The 25,295-nt window shown below is 42.1% G+C and overlaps 2 protein-coding genes across 2 annotated transcripts in view; one reads left to right on the plus strand and one right to left on the minus strand.

Moving 5' to 3' along the window:
• Nucleotides 1–225: 225 nt before the first annotated feature.
• pomgnt2 (protein O-linked mannose N-acetylglucosaminyltransferase 2 (beta 1,4-)) lies at nucleotides 226–14,594 on the minus strand. The gene is made up of 2 exons (XM_069143492.1): nucleotides 14,220–14,594; nucleotides 226–4,240 (listed from the first exon to the last, which is right to left on the minus strand). The coding sequence occupies exon 2, from the start codon at nucleotides 4,147–4,149 to the stop codon at nucleotides 2,341–2,343; it is 1,809 nt and encodes a 602-aa protein (XP_068999593.1). The 5' UTR covers nucleotides 4,150–4,240; nucleotides 14,220–14,594; the 3' UTR covers nucleotides 226–2,340.
• A 7,644-nt stretch (nucleotides 14,595–22,238) lies between these two features.
• snrka (SNF related kinase a) overlaps nucleotides 22,239–25,295 on the plus strand; it is a 43,160-nt gene continuing 40,103 nt past the window's right edge. The window contains 2 exon segments of the mRNA XM_069143493.1: nucleotides 22,239–22,489; nucleotides 23,271–23,962. Of these exon segments, the coding sequence (XP_068999594.1) occupies nucleotides 23,374–23,962 (589 nt within the window). The 5' untranslated portion in view covers nucleotides 22,239–22,489; nucleotides 23,271–23,373.

Here is a 25,295-nt window from a genome sequence, read left to right on the forward strand (position 1 = left end):
AAATACTCTACAACCTGAACTAAAAGAAGTGTTAAAACCAGATTTGAGATGTAGATCTCACCTCACTCATTGTGTTTTACTATTATAAATTATATATTTGTAGTTTATCAAATCACCACAGCCAGTGGAGATTCATGGACTTATGGCTTTTGGGGTCCGTCTAGTTCTGGGGTCTTTGGCCAGGTCATAATCCAGCGTTGCTCTTGGCAAAAACAAATGAAAACATTTTCCCAAAATGTTCAATTTATTCTATTAAATTTACTCACAATGATGAAACACAACGTTTCCCTAGCAACGCATTCTCGGCCTCTCAACTTAAAATAAACTCATGAAGCTAACCTTTTCTTAGCAAGAAAATGCTAACTACAATATTTAATTGAATCCTGGACAAACTGTTCTATAACATAAATGGTGAAAAAGGGAGATTTTCTTTTTTCCAACAAAACTTGGTACTAAGATAAAATGCAATGACTTCATTTATTCTTTTATTTATTTCAGCATGTCTTTTCCAGCCTTTGTATTTCCTTACTTTTTATGATCTTGGTTTAAGCACTGTTATAATTATTAATAACACATACAGCTGAAAAACAGATATTGTAAGAAATAAGCTTCTTTATTCAATCACAGTTACTAGAAAAGAAACTCCAAGTATTTGCTAATGTGGAAAACGCCGACTTGTTTTTTTTTTTTTTTTTTTTTAAATCGGGACATAGAGGCGGAGCTTCGGCCTGCACAGGGTCACTGAGGGCTGCAGCTTACCCCAGCTGACACTGGGCCGAAAGGCAGGGTACCATTGTAATGTTTAGAGAAAAGAAAAATGGCATCATCTGAACAATGGAACAAATATAGCACAATATGTTGCTGGCAGTGTTTTGTTTAACTTGTGCCATTCTATAAACCATCTTGTGCTACATCTCTATTACCACATACTCACTGACACCTCTACTTCAAGAGTATGTTACTGCATTCTAGCTACCCACAAACGGAACTTCATTCTGCAAATGACACAAGAACAACTTTAGCAGGGCAGCTTCGGAGGTCTACCGCTAGCGTCTAAAAATTTAACACTGAACATCTTACCAGCAATAAAAAAAACCTTTGCGGTAAGTCAGGAGAAAGACACATAACTGAGAATATGATATTGATTATTAGTTTTACACAAGGCAATGGGATCCTAAACTGCAAATTAATCCGTTATCTCAATGAAAGTGCATTTTAAACAAGACTGTCCAGTAGCCCACTGCTGGATACACAAGGGAAACTGCTTAACGCTTATTTCAGCCTTGTGTAAAAAATAAACACCTCCACTGAAAATGATAATTATTACAGTTCTTATTAGTGCCATTCTGGATAAATTGTGTATTTATGCTGGAAAATGAATGTAATTTTTTTTTATAACACATAAGGGAACCCCCTAAAGGTATAAAATTATCCAAAGTGTGGTCTGAAATTATACATCTTAACTCTAAAGGTTAAAAAACACTCACTACTGCGGCATTTGTGAAAACCCTTGCTTTATGCTTCTTTTACACAACTTTTTCAGAGGCAAGGCTTCAAACTTAGCAAACACTGGAAGTACTAGAGATCTATAACATGATAATCTGTTATGGTATGACTGATGGACTGAAATAACATGGAAAAGGTTGCTTTGGTTTTTGGCTAGGTTCTGTAAATGATGGGAGTATAGAATCTAACAATCGGTTGGGAAACTAAGCCACAGAGGTATCACACACACACACACACACACACACACACACACACACACACACACACACACACACAGGTGACCTTGGACATGTCAGAAAACATAAAAAAAAAAAAATCTCTTGCGCACTCTCTCTCTCTCTCTCTCTCTCTCTCTCAACACAGAGAAGATACATTGCATACTGTAAAAGGTAAAGGACCAGTGTTTGGACTGATGTTAAAAGATGTTACGAAAAGATGTTATATATTATTTTTCACATAAATAGATCTGTTGATTTGAATTCCGGTAATATCAGTAAGATACATGGTTTAGCCATTTCATTCTTTCTTAAGTAGAGGAAATATACTTTATATTCCTTAACAGCTGTTGCCATGGAGTTCTGACCCCGTGGTTCAAGTCTTTTGCCGTCATACAGAAGTCACCATGTACTTTAGTGCTGAGCATGGAAACATCGCTGTGCAGAAGCTCAACAGCCTGTTCTAATACTACAGAAACAAGCGTCATGACATTTGCCAACCCCCACTGGATAAAACTGTAATCAAACAGTCCCCCTTGTTCCAGTCTAATTGTCTGGAACTAGCATGACTCTGCGTTTGTGTGAAACTGCACTGCAACAAACTGGTTTTGTGTTTGTCCTAGGTCCTGCACATAAGGACGTCTGCAAAGGGGCCCAGGAGGTTCTTGTTGAAGATGCACCTAACCCATACCAGGTAGGTGGTGAAAGGCTTAATGTTCTCAGAAAAGGTGTAGTTCTGCTGGGGTAGGATATAAGGCATGTAGGTATTCTCTCCCTGCTCCTGGATCCACACCTCGTACTTCACCTCTCTCACCTTCAGGTACTTCAGATTCCATGGGATCTGCCACGAGACTGTGAGCTTAGCCTCATTAGTGGTCTGTACTGAAGTATGACACTGGGCTTCTCTGACCCGGCCGGGGTGCACCGTGCTGGCTGCCTTGGACTTCTTCAAGTTGGGCTTGGTCTCCATGCCTTCCTTCAGGACCTCCAGGAAGGATGGTATGTCCACCAAAGTGTCCTGGTAGATCCGGAAGAGCCATTCCGGGTTGCGGCAGCACAGGTGCCTCGGGACATCCCTGCTCGCCAGGATTCGCTCTCGCTCCTCTTTTTCCAAGTGAGCGATTCCTCCTTGCTCCCAGGGTCTGTCTGGGTGCGTGACAGTGTTCTCCTCCTTGGTGTTCCTCCAGGACACGTAGTGAAGGTCCATGCCCGGGAGGGAGGCGAGGGTTTTATACGGCGTGTACTGCTCTGGGTTCACAGCGAAGGGGTACAGCTCCACCACGGTGGCACCTCTGGGGAGGAAGAGCGACGCGATGAGCTGAGCTCCGTGCATGCTCACCAACGCGGAAGCACCGCTGATCACCTGGACGATACTCGTGAAGGACTGCTCTTCCAAGGACACCGTGACCACTCTCATCTGGAACTCCTGGGCCAGCGCCAGGATCAGCTCTGCCTCATTCAGTATCAGCCTCGTCGTCGAACGACTGAACACAACAATGTATTTATTGTTCTTGTCTTTCTCCTTATCGTCCTCAGCGCTTTCTCCGTCCTTCTCCGCCTCCTCCGCCCTCGTAATGTTCATTTTCTCCATCAGAGCTCTGGCAAACTGCCTGATCTCGTTACCCGAGACCAAGATGTTGGCTTTGGGCCCCTGTGGCTGGACGAACCCGTACTGGTACCAAGTTGTCATTTTGGACAAGCCAACATAAGATTTAGTAAAACACATCAGCTTTCCGAAGTTCCGAAGTTGTTCTTTGAGTAGCGGCTGCTTGCTGCTGAGAAGTCGATAGAGGTCAAAGTGCGGGCCTTCGCCCCAGCCCTCCATGAAGACGAGACGTGCCTCGTTATCCAAATCCGAGTACTGCTTCATGGTATAGAAGGCCGGGAGTAGGTCATCGTGGAATACATGCATTAGGTTATCAGGATTAAAGCGGTTTAGGATGAGTGTCACGTCGGGTACAAACACGGGCTTGGGCATAAACTTTAAAGCAGCGGCTGGGAGCTCTAAAAAGTTGAAGTATTGGGTGTTGTGATCTTCTACTGAGGACAAGTCCAGCAGGGCAGGTTGAAAGCGCCTCGACCCCAAGTTAGGTAGCATGACGGAGGAGTTGGAGTGGAAGAACACAAACTCCTCCGCCTCCGAACAGTAGCAGAGGTAGTCGAAGCGGCAGATGCGATCGGTGTGCATCTTGCCGGTGCAGACCATGCGGGTGCCGTGCTCCTGGAGAGCATGAAGGGCGACGTGGTAGTCGATGTGAGCCTGTGAGAGCTCCTGGGACTGCTGCGTCATATGCAGCTCTTCCTCCAGTAAGGCGGCGTGCTCGCTAAGCTTGGAATACTTCCAGAGCAGCGCTGCAACCACGGAGACGAGCAGCCCGTTAAGGAGAGCACCCACGCTCATCCTGCAGCCTGCCACTGAAGCCCGCATCACTGCCGCTGCTGCTGAGGACCCACCTCGCCACTCCAACTGGCCTTCGACCTCAGAGGGAGGCGACGAGACATCCGACACCAGGAAACGACTAAGGGGACGGGTCAATGAGAAGAAAGAAGGGAAAGGGAAGAGAAGTAAAGACAAAAGTGAAAAAACAAAGTCATGTTAAAGCCAATTTTCACATTTTCTAATCAGACAGACAGACAGATAGATTAGATAGACTTCAGACAGATAGATAGAGAGAGAGAGAGATAGACTTTAGACAGATAGAGAGAGAGAGAGACTTTAGATAGATAGATATATTAGATAGACTTTGGATGGATGGATGGATGGATGGATGGATGGATGGATGGATGGATGGATTTTTTTTTTCCGTTACAGTAGCATAGAAGATAGAGCAAAAGCGATAGAAATTACAGTATAAAAAATAGAGGTAGTAAAATTACATATGTAAAATGTAAAAATGCAGTTTCTACAAATACAATAGAATTAAAGTACATTAAATAAATTAAACAACAGTGCAACAGTGTTAATGGTGAAGGACAGATTTGGCCAGAGGTGAGTTATTGTACAGTCTGATTGCAGCGGGCAGGAATGATCTCCTGTATCGGTCCTTGTGACAACGGAGCCGGATGAGTCTGTTACAAAGGAGATACTAAAGAGCACTGAAATAATAGTAATAATAAAAGTACAGCAGAGGTATAACACATCATGTGTTCTTTATGCAAGCGATGCAATCCAGTTTCCATCAGCACAGGTTTCACCTGAGGGAATAGTGTCTGTTTACTTTGACGAACAGATAGAGACATGTTTTCTCACCTCACATCCTCCGTCACCCTCTCTGGATACGTCGAGACAAATCACACTGCGAGGAGGCGCAGAAACAAAACAGGAGTATATCGCTCTCGACTCATCTCATCTGCATACCGCGAGAACAAGTGAGTCATTGAGAGTCTTCAAAATCAAACCAACGGCTAATGGCCAGCAGACATGAGGCAACTAAGCATGCTAAACACCTATCCGAGGAGCAACTTAACCAACTCGCGACAAAGGTTTACACATTTATTAACTGCACCTGGGAGAAGCAGAGGGGTCAACTCAAATCTGTGCTTTTGGTACGACATCCAGTATGTGACAAAATGGTATTTAGAGTGAATCTCTTTCCCACTCTGAAATTTGCCATATTTATATTACCGAGTCAACCTTTAAACAATTTTACCAAACCGATGTATTATTTTAGTTCCGTTACGATTTTACACAATCTGAACTTTTTTTTCCCTCCCTCGTTGTCGCACTCTTTCTTTTTCCACTCCTCCGTTTTCTTGTATGTTGTCTCTGTTTTGCAGGACCCAAGCATTCAATGCGAATATAAATACAATTGCAAATACAAAACCCACCAGCACAATGTGGGCAGTTCAAAAACAGCTGCCTCAGAGAAGATAAGTGATTCTCGGAAATTCTTAGAAACATGTATTGTGTCTACTTTAAAATCAAAAGCACAGCTAATATTTGTTTGATTGAATCAATCTGGTGTTTTGCGTCTAGTGTTTGAGCAGGTTTCCAGGACAACATGTCCCTAAATTGGACGTATTTGTTTTGCACCGATCAGAGCGAGGTTCGCCATTCTCGTGCTCCGGTGTTGTGTACAAATGACCAGACTCATGAATGGCACCAGCTCATCAACTGTAGCTCCAGGTTCATCTTTGTTTACTGTGCTGCCGTCACTCAAACTCCAATATCATAATTGCTGATCTGCACAAAACCTGGAACCCAATGATAACAATTCATGTTATTGTCCCATGAAGCTATCGTACAAGACTTCTTCAACATTATGCCAGTGCTATCACAAGGTCGATTTAAAAAAAAAAAAAAAAACTGGGACTTTTTCTTATATGTAGGTATGATCTATATATCCACTGAATATTGTGCACATAGGCCGATGTAGCCACCAGGGCAGCAGTTTAGGGGGGGGGCTAGCGAGCCATTTGGCCACGCCCACTTGCAAAACCACTAAAATATGTAATTTTTCACCAGGAGTGACACGTGTGCCAACTTTCATGAGCTTTTGAGTATGTTAAAGCCACCAAAAAGGCAATTTATTTATTTATAAGAAGAATAATGAGGCACAAAAATAATCCCTTTAATAACAATACTGCTTTCGCACCATTCGGTACTCAGGCCCTAAAAACACATTAGCCACTATCACTCCCATCCAGCATACCTTGGGTTGTTAGCATAATTAATGAATAAATGAATTACGGAGGCTGTAATGTAGTCGCTCAAGACCCACGTAATGTATTTAAGGGTTAACAAAATATAGAAATATAACAGATGGAGACTTCATATACTTTAATCTTATATAAATACTGTTTGTTCATGGTGAGTACTGTGAAGTCCTTTACTGGAGAAAGTGTACCTAGAAATAATGACAATTTTCTGAAATGAAGAGAATAACGTTTGAGCTGAAGGTACAAAAACAGCAGGCAACTCTCACTTCTTCAAATGTAAAGCTTTCAAAAAAATGTCCTTAACATCACTTAAGGACGTTGTTAGTTAGTCTCCAAATATTTTTTTTCATCCAAAAAAACATTTGAATTTAAAAGCAGCAAATTCTCGGAATTAGGGGTTTTGTTCCCACCTTATTCACATGAAAGCTACAAATAGACCAAGCACAAGGTTTGGATTTTAGTTTTTTTTCCTTATCCTGAATTGTAGGCCCTTCTGACTGATGATGCCAGGAGACTAAAGTCTCGTGTCGTTGGATGAGCCATACGATTGAGAGAAAGAAAGTGAGCCTGGCTAAGCAGCAAACACAAACAGAAGGGAAAAAAAAAAAAAAAAAGCTAAATGCTATTTCCCATGACAAAATGTCACAAAGAAGCATAGCGGATGTGAATCAAAGTGCCGAAATACTGTAGGCTTGATGCCGATGCGGCAGCCCAAAATAAAGTGAAACGAAGTGTGAAGAGGAGGCTGCTAGTGAAGCTAACGTGAAGCAGGCAGCCGGGCGCGTTCGTTTCGCTCCGCAAGGAACGAAGGGCGGCGCCAAACAGTTCCGCTTCATCCCAACTCGCTGCACACTGGCTTCCCCACAGGAAGGCGTGCGAACGCCTTCTGCAATCTGCCCGAGCCAACGAACTGAAATCTTCCAAATGTCAACAACCACTACGAGACACCCGAGCGTGCACAGAAACGTGCCCTCGTTTGCATCGTGTAACATGTTACAAGCCTGCAGAAACGGAGGCCTGGAACTGCCGTACGCTGAGCTCTCTGTATCCGGTCAGGTTATGTAACTAAAGAAAGACAAATACACGGAGACACTTTCCACAGTCTGATGACTGTGTGCACTTGTGCGTGCGTGCGTGTGTGTGTGTATATACGCTGACCTTACATACTTCCATACCCCAAAATAAGCATGTTCAAAAGTGAGAGAAAGGTTACAACACAGGATCAGATGACCTCATACCCATATTCCATTTCTGAATATATACAGTGGGTACGGAAAGTATTCAGAACCCTTTAAATTTTTCACTCTTTGTTTCATTGCAGCCATTTGCTAAAATCAAAAAAGTTCATTTTATTTCTCATTAATGTACACTCAGCACCCCATCTTGACAGAAAAAAACTGAAATGTAGAAATTTGTGCAAATTTATTAAAAAAGAAAAACTGAAATATCACATGGTCATAAGTATTCAGACCCTTTGCTGTGACACTCATATTTAACTCACATGCTGTCCATTTCTTCTGATCCTCCTTGAGATGGTTCTACTCCTTCATTGGAGTCCAGCTGTGTTTAATTAAACTGATTGGACTTGATTAGGAAAGGCACACACCTGTCTATATAAGACCTTACAGCTCACAGTGCATGTCAGAGCAAATGAGAATCATGAGGTCGAAGGAACTGTCCAAGGAGCTCAGAGACAGAATTGTGGCAAGGCACAGATCTGGCCAAGGTTACAAAATAATTTCTGCAGCACTCAAGGTTCCTAAGAGCACAGTGGCCTCCATAATCCTTAAATGGAAGAAGTTTGGGACGACCGGAACTCTTCCTAGACCTGGCCGTCCAGCCAAACTGAGCAATCGTGGGAGAAGAGCCTTGGTGAGAGAGGTAAAGAAGAACCCAAAGATCACTGTGGCTGAGCTCCAGAGATGCAGTAGGGAGATGGGAGAAAGTTCCACAAAGTCAACTATCACTGCAGCCCTCCACCAGTCGGGGCTTTATGGCAGAGTGGCCCGACGGAAGCCTCTCCTCAGTGCAAGACATATGAAAGCCCGCATAGAGTTTGCCAAAAAACACATGAAGGACTCCCAGACTATGAGAAATAAGATTCTCTGGTCTGATGAGACCAAGATTGAACTTTTTGGCGTTAATTCTAAGCAGTATGTGTGGAGAAAACCAGGCACTGCTCATCACCTGCCCAATACAATCCCAACAGTGAAACATGGTGGTGGCAGCATCATGCTATGGGGGTGTTTTTCAGCTGCAGGGACAGGACGACTGATTGCAATTGAAGGAAAGATGAATGCGGCCAAGTACAGAGATATCCTGGAAGAAAACCTCTTCCAGAGTGCTCTGGACCTCAGACTGGGCTGAAGGTTCACCTTCCAACAAGACAATGACCCTAAGCACACAGCTAAAATAACAAAGGAGTGGCTTCGGAACAACTCTGTGACCATTCTTGACTGGCCCAGCCAGAGCCCTGACCTAAACCCAATTGAGCATCTCTGGAGAGACCTGAAAATGGCTGTCCACCAACGTTCACCATCCAACCTGACGGAACTGGAGAGGATCTGCAAGGAAGAATGGCAGAGGATCCCCAAATCCAGGTGTGAAAAGCTTGTTGCATCATTCCCAAGAAGACTCATGGCTGTACTAGCTCAAAAGGGTGCTTCTACTCAATACTGAGCAAAGGGTCTGAATACTTATGACCATGTGATATTTCAGTTTTTCTTTTTTAATAAATTTGCACAAATTTCTACATTTCTGTTTTTTTCTGTCAAGATGGGGTGCTGAGTGTACATTAATGAGAAATAAAATGAACTTTTTTGATTTTAGCAAATGGCTGCAATGAAACAAAGAGTGAAAAATTTAAAGGGGTCTGAATACTTTCTGTACCCACTGTATAGTATGTGTTCACAGTCAAGTCGTCCACTGATTCTGTGTCCTGGGGCTCGAAGTATAAACAATGTTTATGCATCAGAACCATGTATACACCATTTCTCACACATAAACTGGTGTTTATTGGAGGAAAATGTGCAGCGAGAATTTTTTTTTTTTCTTTTTTTTAAATCAACACAGCACTCTCTGAAATTTCAATACAAGCCAGAGTAATAACCTAAATGTTAAATATATGTTCAGGATCCTTCTTTATATTTCCATTTCAGTCATTATGTCATCGTTTATTTTTTTTTACTTGACCTTGAAGTACTTTGTAATGTCTGTTTCAATATAAGCGGTAAAACATTTGTGAATGATTGACTGAGACACATGTTAAATATTATAATCCATTTGGAAACTATAAATGGTCTGCATACACAATACTGCAAAACCAGCAAATTCTAAGTTTGATTTTCACATAAAAATGATCGATTAAAAGAATGGTTCACACATATTCAAAACATTTATTATGTTTAGATAGTGAGGTTTAACTTAGTTTTGATTACTCCTGTTCATCCAAGCACATTTTCATTCCAACGTTTGTGTGAAGTTAAGTTTTAGGTTTCAGCAGTTAAAAAAATCAAGTGAATATCTCAGTTTTGTTGTTTTTAGACCAAAATTTGCAGTTAAGTCACAATAACAAAAAATAACAATAACAAAAAAATAACAATAACAAATTTTTTTAACAAAAAAATAATAATATAACTATATTTGGAGGTCTTGTCTTGTCTTACGACTTCCTGCTGGAATACATTTTGTCAGGAAACTGTATTTTGTCCCCCATCACTAGCTGTTGTTTCAGAAAGTATTCAGACCCCTTCACATTTTGCAGTTTCTTGTGTTGCAGATTACATTTTTTATATTTTGATCTTAAAGGAGGGCAGTATTTGATTAAAAGAACAGCTTAGCCAATTGGTACGCATGGAATGTTGCCATATTATGCTTTTGTGGGACTGTATGCAGGGAAAACTGTATATAGGCCTGGGGGAGGATGAATTCCACTAAATATCACAAAATTCAGGATGCTGGGTCCTTTTAAAGGGCCAACGATGCCCAGCAGATCTCTAAATAAATCAGTTAATTGAAGAAACACAAGCCTGAAGCGCTAGGAAGGTGGCTGAAGGGGGTTATTTACTACTTTTCCCTTCAAAAATCAACAAAGTCTCATTCAAGCAGTCTTAAATAAAAAAAATTTAAAAAAAAAAACGAATCAAGACCACCATGCCTCCCTCGTAAAAACTGCCGGTCACCGTTTTCTCAGCCCCCCCCCCCGGAAGCTCCGGCTTCCCCCGGTGTTACTGGGTTAGCATGCGAGATGATGAGCACCCCGGTGATGTGGTGGAAGGTGGTGCGGGGCAGCATGGATTGCATTTTAATGAGAATCTTGGAAATCAAACGCCACAGGTACTTATGGTGGGGGGGGGGGGGGGGGGGGTTGCAGCAGCACTGCCCTGATGCCGCTTCGTGTCTCACAGGTGATCATCATTCCTGGCAGCTCGCCACCTTGCCCCCTCTTTTGGAGTTAACCTTCAGTTTCTCTACGTTTCTTCCCCTTTTTTTAAATCACCTGAGAGGGTTGTTGTTTTTTTTTTATGCGTCTTTTCAAAATATGGAATTAAAAACAGAAAAGATTGCATCACCTTATTCTTCTTCCCTCTACCTGTTTTCTTTCTTTCCCTTCAGCCACTTTGATCGCCGAGCTCCTCAGGCCGTAACGAGGTGTCCTTACTCGTTGTCGTCTTTATTCCTGGACTAAATGCACCCCGTCAGGTTGGATCAAGCCGCTCGGAGCTCGGCGCGGCACGAGGGAGACTTAATGGCCCAGTAGCCATTATCCGGCCTTCACAAAGACGAGTCTCATACCCTTCCTCTCACTTTGCATCTCTTTTCTCAAACACATTTGGATAGACGGGCATACGTGCACACACATTGTTCCGTTACGTAAATGCAGTGCAATGCCATCGAGTCTCGCAGTGAGAAATAGGCTGGTTGCTTCATAATGAGTGGCAGCGAGTGCCAGAAAAAGCCCCCTGGTCTGTGTGTGACACATCACATGTCTTGACTACTTGCCTATTCCAAACGGAGACTGATTACTTGCCCGATTGATAGCCAGCTACTTAAAAGAAAAAGAATTGTCTTGCCTCTCTCTCTATCATTCGCAAAAAAATAAAATAAAGAATGGGCCCGCTGTGCCTTCTGCAACACAGCAGATAGAGAACCGGGACTGTACACTCCATCGTGCTGTCTCTTCTCCCTCGGGGACACATAAGATACAGAGGCTGGCGAAGGACAATCTGCACAATGTATGCACGTAAGTGACAGACAGACAAAAAAAAGGAACAAAGTGAGAAAGACATCCTCTTAAAAACACCGCAGTACACCGTTTCAGCGCCGGCGCGGTACGACAGGCGACATTCCAGACAAGGGACGGAAATAGAACGCCAAAGCTGGACGCACACTTCAACATACATGCCAGCGATCCAACTCGAAAGTTACCGATCCCATCTGCTTTGGAGAATTGGGGTGCAGGATTTTCATACTGTATAAATCTGAATGGGACACTGTGGCAGAAGAAGAAACTCCAGCTGAGGATCCTCTGCTGCTTGACTATTGATAAGAAAGCAGTCTTATTCCAAAAATTGACGTGGACACAGATGGGGCTCAAACATTTTCCAATTCTGGTACCGATACTTTGACTCTGATCCCGTCTCGTGAAAGATATATTTTATTTTATCAATGTATAAAAAATTCTAACGCACATCACAGTACAAATCTTTAGTTTTCTGGCAGTTTAGAGAGCTTGAGTGCATCATAGCTTGTTTTGTTTTTTTGTGACAGATGTTGCCTTTAATCCTCGCGTGCTAAAGATGACATTAGATGCTACGGTTCACCAATGTTCCCTAAACGCCTCACATGCTATTGGTTGACGCTACGCGGCTGGTTTCACATGGAGAAACCTCAAGTTACTGCGGCGCGCTCAATTCAGAAAGTTATGTGGCAAAAAAATGTGCTTGAAAAGAAGTGAAATGTAAAAATGTACAAACCAAAAATTGAAGATTTAAATCCACATGGGGCGGGCTGCCCGGCTTAATGTTGCTGATGAGATTTACTCCTGCGAAAACGTGACTTAAAGAAATTTAAAAAAGTCTGTGTGTGTATATTTTGTCTAAGTATCCATATTTGGTAATTGACATCTGTGTTTTCCCAACCATTGTCTTGACCCGCCCCACCTAAAAGAAACAAAATCATGTTATTTACCTGATTTCTGTGCAACAGGGTCTCTAATATATTTTGCTGTAATTGACTGTTGTGCAATTTTTCTCAATTTCCTCTGCAGTCAGTATGTTTCATGAGGGGCAGGCTCAGCGCCACACTAAAGACAGCCATGAAGTGAACATCTCCACAACAACTCTTTATAATACTATGAGGGGAAATAAAAGCCCCACATTTTTTTTTATTAATGGTCAAACATCGACCCCAAACTTCAGAAAATCTCATTTGTTAAACCTGAATTTGGTCATGCTAGTTGTCCTGGACAGAAGAAACCGATGCGGAAGAAACTATAATCTGTTTTCTCTGCATCAGTTGAGATCACATTGACTCATTGAAAAAAAAAAAGTATTAATTTCGTACTTCTAATGGAGAATTTGATGCTTTTTTACAATACAGGAGTGTTTAACAAAGGGACGGACAGTCAGACGTATATTTTTCATGCAGAAGTCAGACCTTTAGTTTTGACATCAGCTGCAAAGAAATGCTTTGAATTATTCCCAAAGACAAGAACAGAAATGCGGATAAAAGTGTTAGTATAATGGGGAGGGCTCAGGTTCTGTAACACAAGAGCCTGTTGAACGTCTCAGACGTAAAGGAAGGCAGAGAAAGGAAAGAAAAGGAAGTTGGAAGTATGAAATGGTGACATAATTACAATGTGACAATATCTAATGAACTCAGCAAAAAAGATAGTCCGGCATAAAAGAAACAATAATATACAGCTGCATTTGACTCTAAAAACAACCTGGAAAACATAATTTTTTTTGGTAAAGACAATAAATACCACAAAAACAACGTCACGGTATTTGTATATTCACAGCGCTGTTGTCATCACTGTGGAGCGGACAAGAATACCTCTAATCAAGCAACATAAACTTATGAGCCACATTTAATTTGCTCAGACGACTCAGTTACCAAAGCACAATGATTAAATTGCTATTTATTTTTCTTAGATTTGAGTTTCTGATGTGAACTGTTCCAATCAACTGATATGTGAATATTACAAAGGGGGATATGTGGGATAAAAACATTTTTTTAAATTTCCTCAAAGAAAAACAACTATGAAAGCATATGAATAATGTTTGCCTCAGATGATCATTGACTGGAGGTCAGTCATATTGATTATCTCATTACTGCCTACACCTATGGTGCATAATAAACACAATGCTATCTAAGGTAGTTAAAAAAAAATTGTGTTTAGCTATATTAAGATGTATGAGAATAATGTAGCCTATTTATAATAATGTAAAAATATAAATTTGGACACCAAAAGTTCTTCCAAGCCATTTATTCAATCCCCTAAAACATCAATTTAAAATTATATTTGAAAATATAGTTAATGATATTTTAGTAGAAAAAACATTATTAATAGCACTTAAGGACAATTAGCGATAGCTACGTGTATAGATTTTTTTTTCCAGTCTAGATCTAGTCATAGGGACATCTATTGAAATATCTTTTAACTCTACATCATCTAGTAGCTACAGATGAGGTAGCCGCCGGACACGCTCCTGATACAGGCGTCCAAACACCTGCAAAGGCAAAGCCCGGTGATACATAAATACATTTTACCGACACGAGCACAATATTCTGTACCAGCCAAACAAATAAAAACATTTATCTGTGCATTAATATTACCTTTGGTCCCAGTGAAAATTATGTTGAGAGGTTAGCTCATCCAGGCAGCTCCAGTGCCTCAGTCTGATGCAGAGTCGATTCTGAAACAGGAACCAAAGACATGGAGTGGAAATTAAAAAAAAAGGAGAACACCGGCGGCCACGGGGGCTATTAGTTCCAAAAAACACCGGCGTGTTCAGTCATTAAATTCTCCGAGACACAGCCGAGGCTTTTTGCTGTTGTTTACAAGCTAAAAAAAAAACAGAGAGGCAGAGAAGCGAAGAGATCAGCTGCCTGGATACCGACTCCTCTCCGCTGAGTCGTCTCCGCCTACCGACGAGGGAAATCCCGCGGTCAAATCTCGCGATGTCAGTCGACCTTTTCGAAGGAGCGATCGTTTTCGACTTCTGACTTCGACTGAATCTTGATAGTCACCGTAAACAACCGGTGACTGAAGGGGTGACATAGAAAAGACTGCCGTCAAGTCTGAAGCCGTGGACTTCACGTAACGTGAGTGAGCTCACAACAGCTCACAGGCTGATTGCCGTTCATGTTGGGGTTCGTGTAGTGTAGTCTCTCTCTCGCTCTCTCTCTCTCTCTCTCAATTCAATTAAATTCGCTTTATTGGCATGGCGTTTTTAATTAAACATGTTGCCAAAGCATAAGTTCTCATATAAATAGTAGAACACAAATGTTAAAATTATTAAATAAAAAAAGAAGGGGGAAAAAAATCTTACAATCTTACTTTGAAACATTTCTTGCTTTGTGTCATGCTCAAATGTGTATTCTCTCCTGCCAGTTCAATAAGGCTGTCTTCTCCCAGCAGGGTTTGAATGAGTTTGTCTTCTGGGAGGGCAGCAAAGTCTGGGAAGAAGTCTTCTCTAATTTGTTTATATTTTGAGCAGCTTGTAAGAAAAGGAATTTCAGTTTAACATCTGTTTCATCAATGAACACATATTCTGTTATTTCTGTCCAGCCGTAGCCTTTCATGGGAACTAGTTTCAATGGCAAGTTTGTGATCTCTGAAGTAGACTGAAAATGCAATTAAACAATTGACAACAACAATATTAGAGTTTACATTTTAGTTTGGTCAGAGAGGTAATCAAAAGTTTGTATTTATTTATTTGGTAAAGAACTTTGTCCTAATGTCTTCATATGTACTGCCATGTAGCAGGAAACGTAGCTCCGTCTGCACCTCTTTCTGTGGACAGCGCTGACTCAGCTTGACTTCTCTTCTCAAGGTAGACAGGTTCTATCTGCGTTGGCTCCAATCCCTGAGTCTGTACAACGTATGGTCAACGTATTTCTCTGTTTCTGATCACTGCTCAGGTAGTCTGCTGCTGCACACTGTCTGTTTAGAGCCAAATAACATCAAAAGTCTGTTATGAGTTTTTCTGGTAGTTGTCCAAAGTTAATGAAATTTTATTTTTCTCTGGCTATAATTGGTTGGGCTGGATTGTGTAAGGGCTGTCATGAGGCCTTGTGCTGTTACAGGAGCTGAGCCCTAGGATCAGCTGGTGGAAAAGACTCCTCTCTTATGTTGTCCTCTTGGCACTGGAGAGCTTTGTAATGGAGGAGTCGGGGTCACAAGGTTTTGAGGTGTTGTATAATTTAATTGCTCTTTTTTTGTTATCCGAATAAAAGGGGAAAGCGACCCAGCTCAGCTTGGCATCCGATCTTGGGGGTGTTTCTGTGGACTCAGAGAATCCTCCTGCAGATTTCAATTGAGTGTTTTTCCAGTTTTCCAAAGTAAATGTTAAACAGAGGGCAGTAGGGACTACATCCATGTTTCATGCTTCTACCTTTGGGGGGGGGGGGGGGGGGGGGGACAGTTACCATATGCTTTCACAATGCATTTAACATTTGTGTCCCCCACTCTCAAACACACAGCAACAAAAAGATAGAGATACAGCAACCTTTATGAATGGTTTAGTACAAAAAAGAAACAATAAATAGACAAATAAATGTAAAATATACAGAGACATTTTTTGATTTTCGATCAGATGTTGTCTTCCAGTCATCCTTGTAGTCTGTGTCTTTGGGCAATTTGGAGAAGATTTATACGGGATACTTCTTCCACAAAACACATAAAAAAAACATAAACCTGTTTACATTGGGCACACAATTTACTCTACAACAATACACCGTATTGTGTAATTTCATAGTTTACAAAGTGTTGTATCTACAACTGGAAAATATGGCTAAGATTTTGTGAAGTAAAGGTCCAGTATTTTTCTCTGAAAGGGAGCAGAGTCAAAAGGTGGCACAATATTGAAATACAGTTAAATGGTCTGTACTTGTATAGTGCTTTATCACCTTTTGGTCTCAAAGCACTTTAACATGGTTTTCCCATTCACCCACTAATGAGACAGATCACCATGCAGGGTGCTGCCATCAGGAGCACATTCACACACCAATGGTGCACCATTGGGAGCAACTTAGGGTTCAGTGTCTTGCTCAAGGACACTTCACTTAGGCATGTGGGCAGGGGGAGCTGGGGATTGAACCACCAACCTTCTGATTAGTGTGCAACCCACTCTACTGTCTGAGCCACAACCTCCCAAGTTCTTAGTTCTTTAGTATACGTATTGAATTACTCTATATCATTTATCTTACCATGAACTGAAATATATTGCAAGGCAAAAATATCAAAATCTTATAAAATAAAATAAAACTAAGTTAATTAAAGGATACTACAATAAGTTATTATAAATCCTCAAACTTTACTATTCAAGAGCCCCCATTAAAAAATTTTTTTTGAAAGCTTCCAAAATTATGAGTCAATGTTAAGTCAATTGGGGTCTCAACACAGCATATTTTCCGTCTTGCTGTCAGAGCTGAAAGTTTGCTGGTTTATGTGAAATAGAGCATGACATCATCAGCAAAATCAAATCAGTATGTGAAACATGGCAGTACCTGAATATTAGGTTACCAGGACCGTGAAACTGAAGCAGCTACATAGCTACATAGCAGCTACTCCGTCAGTAGTTTCAGCTGTGTTTTTTTCTGACTGCGCCATGTGTTCCCTCAAAAAGAAGAATTTCCATCCATTATCTATACCTGCTTTATCCTGTACAGGGTCACGGGGGGGTGGGGGGAGGGATATCCCAGCGCACATTGGGCGAAGGCAGGGTACACCCTGGACAGGTCGCCAGTCTATCATAGGGCCAAGACGTAGAGACAGATGGAAACAAAGACCATTCACACCTAAGGGCAATTTGTAGAACCATCAATTAACCTGAGACCCATGTTTTAGGATGGTGGGGGGAAGCTGGAGTACCTGGAGAGAACCCATGCAGGCACAGGGAGAACATGCAAACTCCACACAGAAAGGCCCAGGCCTGGATTTGAACCCAAAACCTTTTTGTTGTGAGGCGACAATGCTAACTACTGCACCACTGTGCCACCCTAAAAATGCTATTTTTTTTTTTAAATAAAATAAGTCACTAAAAGAGATCTGAAGTTCTTAGTAGCCGAGTGAAAGGAAAAGATGTAAAATGCATGTTTTAGTCCCAGAGTGGAATGGTTCCTTTGGCAGAAGTGATCCCGAGGAGCTGATCATCAGTTTTTTTTTTCCATGACACAAACTCCAGTGGATCTGCTGGGGAGCAAATTGTGAGGATAGTGGTCGCCACACAGTGTGGTGACAAATCAATAGCAACACTGCCATCTTCAGTTGGAAAACATAATAGCAAGCAGCAATGCCAATATTGTTCAATTATTGCTGCTTCTGCTCATTATGCATAATAATAGCACAGAATTAAAGCTTGGGTCTGCTTGTGGGTTAAAAAACCCAAAACTGTACATACAATCTATCATGACAAATAAAGGATGGTTATAAAATAGTGCTTTAGTAGATTATTGGCAGGGCTTAAAATGGGCCCTCAATGGAAATCACTCAACAGTATGAAGTACTACAACTTCTAAATTTTACCCTTGGCGTAACATAAGTTTCTCTTGCGCACTGGCACTTCTCACAAATTTCCTTTTTTTTTTTTTTTTGCCCTTTTCAAATCAAGTTATCTAGGCGATTCACTTTTGGCCCTAAAGGACACAATGTGCCACTCAGCTGTTCCCATTCTCGCTGGCTGCGTTTCTCTTTTTGGTGGCTAGCCTCAGTAAAACGACATAAACTTTGCCCGGCTCCAAAAGGACACAAAGAGAAAATAAACAGGGTCAGATGACAGATAACAGAGCTACAAAGGTGAAATCCATTCCAACCAGTACTAAATCCAGGCAGTGAGCAGCCATCCAACATTTGCGCCAAAGTGGCAGTTAACTGTGATGTCACCCGTTGGATTGTGAACTGCCATTCTGAAACCTGCCCATCGACGTCTTTCTATTTTTGAGGCAGAAGTGACCATATTGGGAAGAGCTGGGGAGGAATCTGACTAGATCTCAGAGGACACTACACCCACCAACCTTATGCAGAAACCTGACTGCACCACAGGCCTGTCAATAAGGGTTTTTTCGACAAAAAAATGAATTAGAAGGAGTGACTGTAGTGAATAAAACAGCGATGACTCATGGAAACATTTTATTGACTTTGTCTTTCATAAGAGAAGTTGAATGGGCCTCTATGGAGTCAGAGCCTTTTTCCGATTCCACCCTCGGTGGCCCTCAGTGACACTTTCACACTGGCTTCATTATTCAGACCACAAGGCTATGTCCACTTTAACATAAGGCTGATGTTTGTGCCAATCCTAACAGAATGAGCCTGTTGATATATTGTTAGCCTCAGCTAAAACACCAGCGACTACTATGCAGTTCAGTCTGCGAACATCCATCCACCCATTACCTTCACCAACTATGTCCTGTACAAGTGTCACGGGGGTCTGAAGCCTATTCCCACTGACTTTGGACAAGTGGCTGCGTACTTCCTGGAAGAGTCGCCGCTCCATCACAGAGCCAACACAGAAAGACAGACAACCACGCACATTCCCACCTATGGTCCACACAGGCACAGGGAGAACATCCAAAGTCCGCACAGAAAGGCACCTGTTGTTTGTTCTGCCCAAAACATCCAAGTGCTTTCAGAATTAATGCTACTATCAAACACTCAATCACATAACAGAGCCCTAATTGTCTTCTGTCTCTCTGGGTGTCTTGTTTGAAAATAGCTGCAGTCAGCATTTGTTGTCAGACACCCACAACTTCCTTTGTCTCTTTCAGATTAAAAGGCCTCAAGTGTTTCATACATCGCCCAGCCATAAAGTAGATTTTGACCTGGTTCTATTACTCTGATAATTGAAATGGTTGTAGCCTTGATTAAATAAATATACGTTGTGAACATCAGCATTATCTCAGAATATATTTTATTCACACATGCCTCAAATGCACTTGCCAACTTGTTGAACTTTGCAGGGTGGCTCATCTGAACCATATAATACCTATCAACAGAAAAACAGAAGAAAAGGTGTTGTATCAAAAATGGAAGCTCCTTTACCCACAAGGCTTCCTATCAAGGAGTCAGAGTCAGGAAGATAATAGGAAACAGTAACCTAGAACAAAACACCATGTATGTATTGATGAGATTTAGATGAGATCACAAAAAAATTAATTAAATCAATAAAACATACCAAAAATAATGGTGTAAAATTATCAACTGAAATTTGACATTAAAGTTATTCATTTTTTCTCCTTAGCCTGAGCCATGGATGACTGCTGTGTTCATTTCATAACAGTTATTACCAGTTTTTCCCTATAAATAGCATTCATATCAACATTCAACTCTGAATTACAACTGCAAAAAGTTAATTTATTCTAAAAGCTCTCATATCCAACTTGGCACCAGAAATTATGCAACCGAAGTCTGTTGTTAAAATTAATCAAATGCAGAAATGGTATTACATGCTGAACAAGCAAGAACAGTTTCAATCCTCATTTGTCCAGCCATCACTCAACATAGACTCCAGACCAGTTTATGAATAATGTTTTCTTAAATTTAAACCAGCAATTTACCATGTCAAATATGAACACATGTAGCTTTCTTCTTTTTGTTTTCTTTCCCATTATTACCTTACTTTCCACATTACATGAACATAACATCAGTCCAGACCAAATAGCCGTGTGTATAGACATGAAGCATAAGTGGCCACAAGGCCTGCAAAAGGCCCAGATGGATGGTGATTGGTTTCATCAACCAGCATGTCGGTGGAGGATGACCTGAGGTCCATAGAGCAGAGGGAGCATGACTAGTGATTGAAGTCTGCTGCATTTGCTCAAAATTTTTAAAGATGACAGAGCACAGCTTGATATGATGGAAATTGATTGATTGTAGAAATAGTTCCTCTGTGCCTCACTGATGTGTGACTTTTCACGTGATAATCCACCATATGTTGTGCACCCTTAAATGTGCCGAAGGAGCAGAAATGTAACTGACTGCTGCTACATATTTTTTTTATCGGGAGTCTCATCCTCCAGCAACACACTGGGGTGTCTCTATACATCAATGGAAATAAGCCAAGACTTAAAGAGCATGATTATTATAAGACATAGAATAAGCATTAGGCATTTCATAACTGTAAACACTATGTATAGATAATGTTTAGACTCGCTGTGTATTAGCTGTCGGATTCGACGGTACAGCCAACACAACAAGGCATGTTAAATTTAAGCACCACTTTGGATTAACGTTATTGCTCACGGCAGCAAATGTCTCCAAATAAGATTTCCTCCTAATAAACTAGCTTTGCTCTTTTTGCGAACTGGCGAACTGGTGCTCAATGTGGGCGGAGCCAAACGTTTGACCTTGCCTGATCTGCAGTCTACAGCCAAGGGCTTCTCTAAAAATGGGGCTCCTCTGACTGTAGGTTCATTTAATAACCCGAACGCTGGGTTGATGCCGTTGGGTCATAGGTTGGGTAGGTTTGACCGAGCGTAGGGTTATAAATATTGACCCAGCGCAAAGGGTTGGAGAGGTGACTTGAAATCGAGGCTCATCACTTTTGCAATTTGGCATTTCAATTCCAAGTGCAATGTATAATAAAATGTATATTTGTCACATCTATTTCTATAGCCTACAAATGTTTTATATAAAAATAACTATACATTTGGAGATATTTATTTGGACAGTTGTGTTTTTGTCCACTCTCTTGTATTGTAACTGAGCAAATAAAAAATACGGTCCATTGTTAAATAACGGCACGCAAAAGGTGGATGGGGACAATGCGCTATTGGGAAAAGCTTTCCATTTTTATGAGGCAATAAATCGGATATAAACACATTTATTTTCAGGGAGTGTGCCTTTGCTGACAGATCAGATACGGGTGCAGGGTGAGGTGTAGCTGAGAGAAGGTTAAAAGCCAACACGTAGCCAATGATTATCCGCCACTAGATGTCACTGCAGGCCGTTTATTTGGAAGACCAACCGACACTGAAAGGCATTGGACCCACAAACGTGGAAATCTTGTAATATGTAACACAAATATTGACGGCTGAAAAATCTAATTAAGTCGGATTTTGGCACTCCTGTATTAAATGTGGCTGTTGGTTTATTAGGCCATATGATGAAATATTGAACGTCCTACATATCTTATAGTACACTCATTGAAAATACCCCCTGTAATTAAGGCCAAACTGTAATACCATTAGTAATTCTACCGTATTTGTGTTGTTCAGCAATATTTTCCAGTCAGAAGCATTTTTGTTTGACGTCAGACTTGAATGCGGATGGTGATGCTCTTGTGAGGCCTTCAAGTACTGCTCGTAAGAACCTGTTTCTAAACTGCCGGAGTTTTACAATTTGCTCCGCAAGTGAGAGTTATAGATTACAATAATAACAAAATAGTCAAATTAAAAAACAAAACAAAACAGTTTTATCAATTCTGTTGGTCCCAAAAAGAAAACAGTAGATCGTGTGACAGATTTAAAAATGAAAAATTGGCTTTGTACATTATGTTTTCGCACATTTATAAATATTTGTGACGCATGTCTTTTTAACATTGGAAATAGTTTTAGACGATGTGAATGATGGCCTTGTAGTAGTTTGAGACAGATCACGTGGAAATCTCGACAGTTGTTTTTAGCCGTGAAGGCAGCATCACCGACTGGGAGGATCCGATGAGGGCAAACCGCTCTGCTAACGATGCAATGCCTGTTTCTACGGATGAACCTTGAACACAGGCACCTCCTAAGTGCCGCAGTCATCTCCAAAGGCTGTACAATTCCTCGTCCTCTGTCATAATTTGTAAAAAAAAAAAAAAAAAAAAAGCTTTAGTAGACAGCACCCTAGGGATCCAAGGTGAAGACTGGATTCAGAGCTTTATGCCCACCGAAGAGCAGCCGGAGAGGTGAGCTGTGAGCCAGACGTAGTAACTTTAGCTTGCTACATGCTACATGCTAACCAGGGCTAGCTGAGTGATTTCAAGCAACACCTGTGTACCTGAATGGCAGGCGGTCTGTTACCAGAGGTGAAATAAGTTTGTTTTACAGATTACTGTTGGAGGGGCTGTTGACGTTCTCACGTTAAAGAACGAAAGGCAAGTTACGTGAGTCACTGAATGGGGCTAACGTTGATTAATCAATGAACAACGAGCTAGCCCGAGGTAACGTCAGGCTAACGTGAGTCGGTGGTGCTATCGTTTGGGCCCGTTACTCAGCTGACTTCACGCGTCTGGCAAACTCTGCCGTTGCCGAATAAGAAGCTTTCTTATTCATAATTAAATATTGCGTTGACTTTATTCGGAGCACCACATCAAACACGTATATTACGTTAGTGCAGTAAGCCATCCTGTCAAAACTAGTTGGACCGCCTCCTAACAACATGTACCAAGGTGGGGTTAAGAATACAGTACACAGGTTTATTACTCCAACGTACACGATAGTTCCTCTCCTAACATATTTGCTCACTACGCCTGTTGAATCTGTTTTCATACTGTCATTTATTCGAGCACTATTCTACCTAATGTTTCACAATGGGCAGGTGCATTGCTGTGTCAAACTATTATGAAAGAGAGCTGAACATGGTGAATGTTTTCCAACTTCATTTGGACTGGTATGTTTTTTTTTCAACTTTGTCCATATTCTGTAATTAGTGCATATTGGGTGTTTTTTTTTTCTTGTGTCATTCAGAGTGCTGGAGCCATGGATTTCTCCTTCAGCCTCCGCTGAACTGCAATAACCTGGACCATCGCGACCCGGCCGACGTGCCCTCTCCCCGTCGCCCTCTCCAGCTATGGCAGGCTTCAAGCGGGGTTACGACGGCAAGATCGCTGGCCTGTACGACCTGGACAAGACGCTGGGCCGCGGCCACTTCGCCGTGGTCAAGCTGGCGCGCCACGTCTTCACTGGGGAGAAAGTGGCGGTGAAGGTGATTGACAAGACGAAGCTGGACACCGTGGCGACGGGCCATCTTTTCCAGGAGGTCCGCTGCATGAAGCTGGTGCAGCACCCCAACATCGTGCGCCTGTACGAAGTGATAGACACTCAGACGAAGCTTTACCTCATCCTGGAGTTGGGCGACGGAGGGGACATGTTCGACTACATCATGAAACACGAGGAAGGGTTGAACGAAGAGCTGGCGAAGAAGTATTTCGCCCAGATCGTCCACGCCATCTCCTACTGCCACCGGCTGCACGTGGTGCACAGGGACCTCAAGCCCGAGAACGTGGTGTTCTTCGAAAAACAAGGACTGGTCAAGCTCACCGACTTTGGATTCAGTAATAAGTTCCAGCCCGGCAAAAAGCTGACCACGAGCTGCGGATCGTTGGCGTACTCCGCGCCAGAAATACTGCTGGGAGACGAGTACGACGCTCCGGCCGTAGGTATGGAAAACCCATGTGGGCTGATGGATGATGCTAAAAAGGAATGAAATGTGTCATGCTTGTTAATAAGAATTGCGGTGTTGGGAGAGTTTACAGCGCTGTACTACCAGACGGGAAGTGAGCTAGTATTGCTTTCAACCTTGGCACAGTAGCCCCCCCCCCCCCCCCCCCCCAACCACCTCTTCCCCAAAAAACTGTCTCTGTGCTAGGAGTGCAGCCTTTATGGCATCAAAATAGACATCATCAAAGTGGTATTAAAAACCCAGCGTCGACGCAGCAGTCGGCTCATGGGTTCGGAGGTGCGGTTAGCACCTGTTTCACACATTTTTTTTTTTTATCACGCCTCGATGCAACACCTTTGGCCGTTAATGTGGTTACAGAGCCTGAACACTGCCTGTTCTGGCGACGAGTTAGCTTCAGTGCATCGATCATGTGCCAGTGCATTCAGAGTTGGACTTTTTTCTTTTTGTTTTACATATGAAGCTGCGTGTGCTCTAGCGGCATTCTGCTAACGGCACTCGACACCGAAGGTTTTGCTGATCGCGGTCGGCCTCGTGCTACGAGGTCAGCTCTACGGTGTCCGCGGGTGTCCCGTTGCGCTGAATTAACTGCCTCATCGATTTTCTATGAGGACTGACAAGAGTGCAGACAGACGGATCGCGTGTCCTTTCATGCTGTGATATGATATCTTTTCCGTCCGCTGGCTTTCACCGACGGCAAAAAAAACCAACAACACGCGGGACTCCGTCCTGCTCTTGAGGCGGGTAATGAGAAGTACCCAGTGTTAAAGCTCGTTTTTCAGCCGACGAGGTTGCGCCCGAAGGAGTCTGAAGTCGGTTTCGGGATCATTTATTGAAGGAGAGAATTCTTTCACAGTTGTGATTTCAAAGGTGGTCGACCAAATGTTAATTTGCTTCCTCTTGTTCGATCACATTTCTCCTGTGTGGGGCTGAGCCAATGAAACTTTGGTTCTTTTCTTCTTGAACTTTATACACACACACACACACACACACACACACACACACACACACACACACACAATCACAAACCCCAAACATACTCACTCAACTTGGAACTTGATATGGTGTGTTTGACTGTGGACAGTGAAGGAAGCATTATGTTTCTCTGTTGGTGAAACATCTGTAATAAGTGACAGGAAGCCGTATCGTGGAGTTCAACGTACAGAACACCAAAACTTCCGTCTGAATAAATGGCTGGCAAAGTCCTGGGTTCAGATCAAAGATTCGAGATGAGATGATTTTGAAACTTGCAACGACTCAAACGTCTCCAGTCTGCAACACTCTGAAACCTGCCAGTTTACAGTGTAACATCT

The sequence above is a fragment of the Embiotoca jacksoni genome, unplaced genomic scaffold (genome assembly GCF_022577435.1).
Source record: "Embiotoca jacksoni isolate LCO1_2020_lvr unplaced genomic scaffold, fEmbJac1.0.p SCAF_11, whole genome shotgun sequence".
Lineage (NCBI taxonomy): Eukaryota > Metazoa > Chordata > Actinopteri > Embiotocidae > Embiotoca > Embiotoca jacksoni.

Coding starts and splice junctions, on each gene's coding strand:
- pomgnt2 (XM_069143492.1), bottom strand. CDS start 4,149: ATGCGGGCTTCAGTGGCAGGCTGCAGGATGAGCGTGGGTGCTCTCCTT.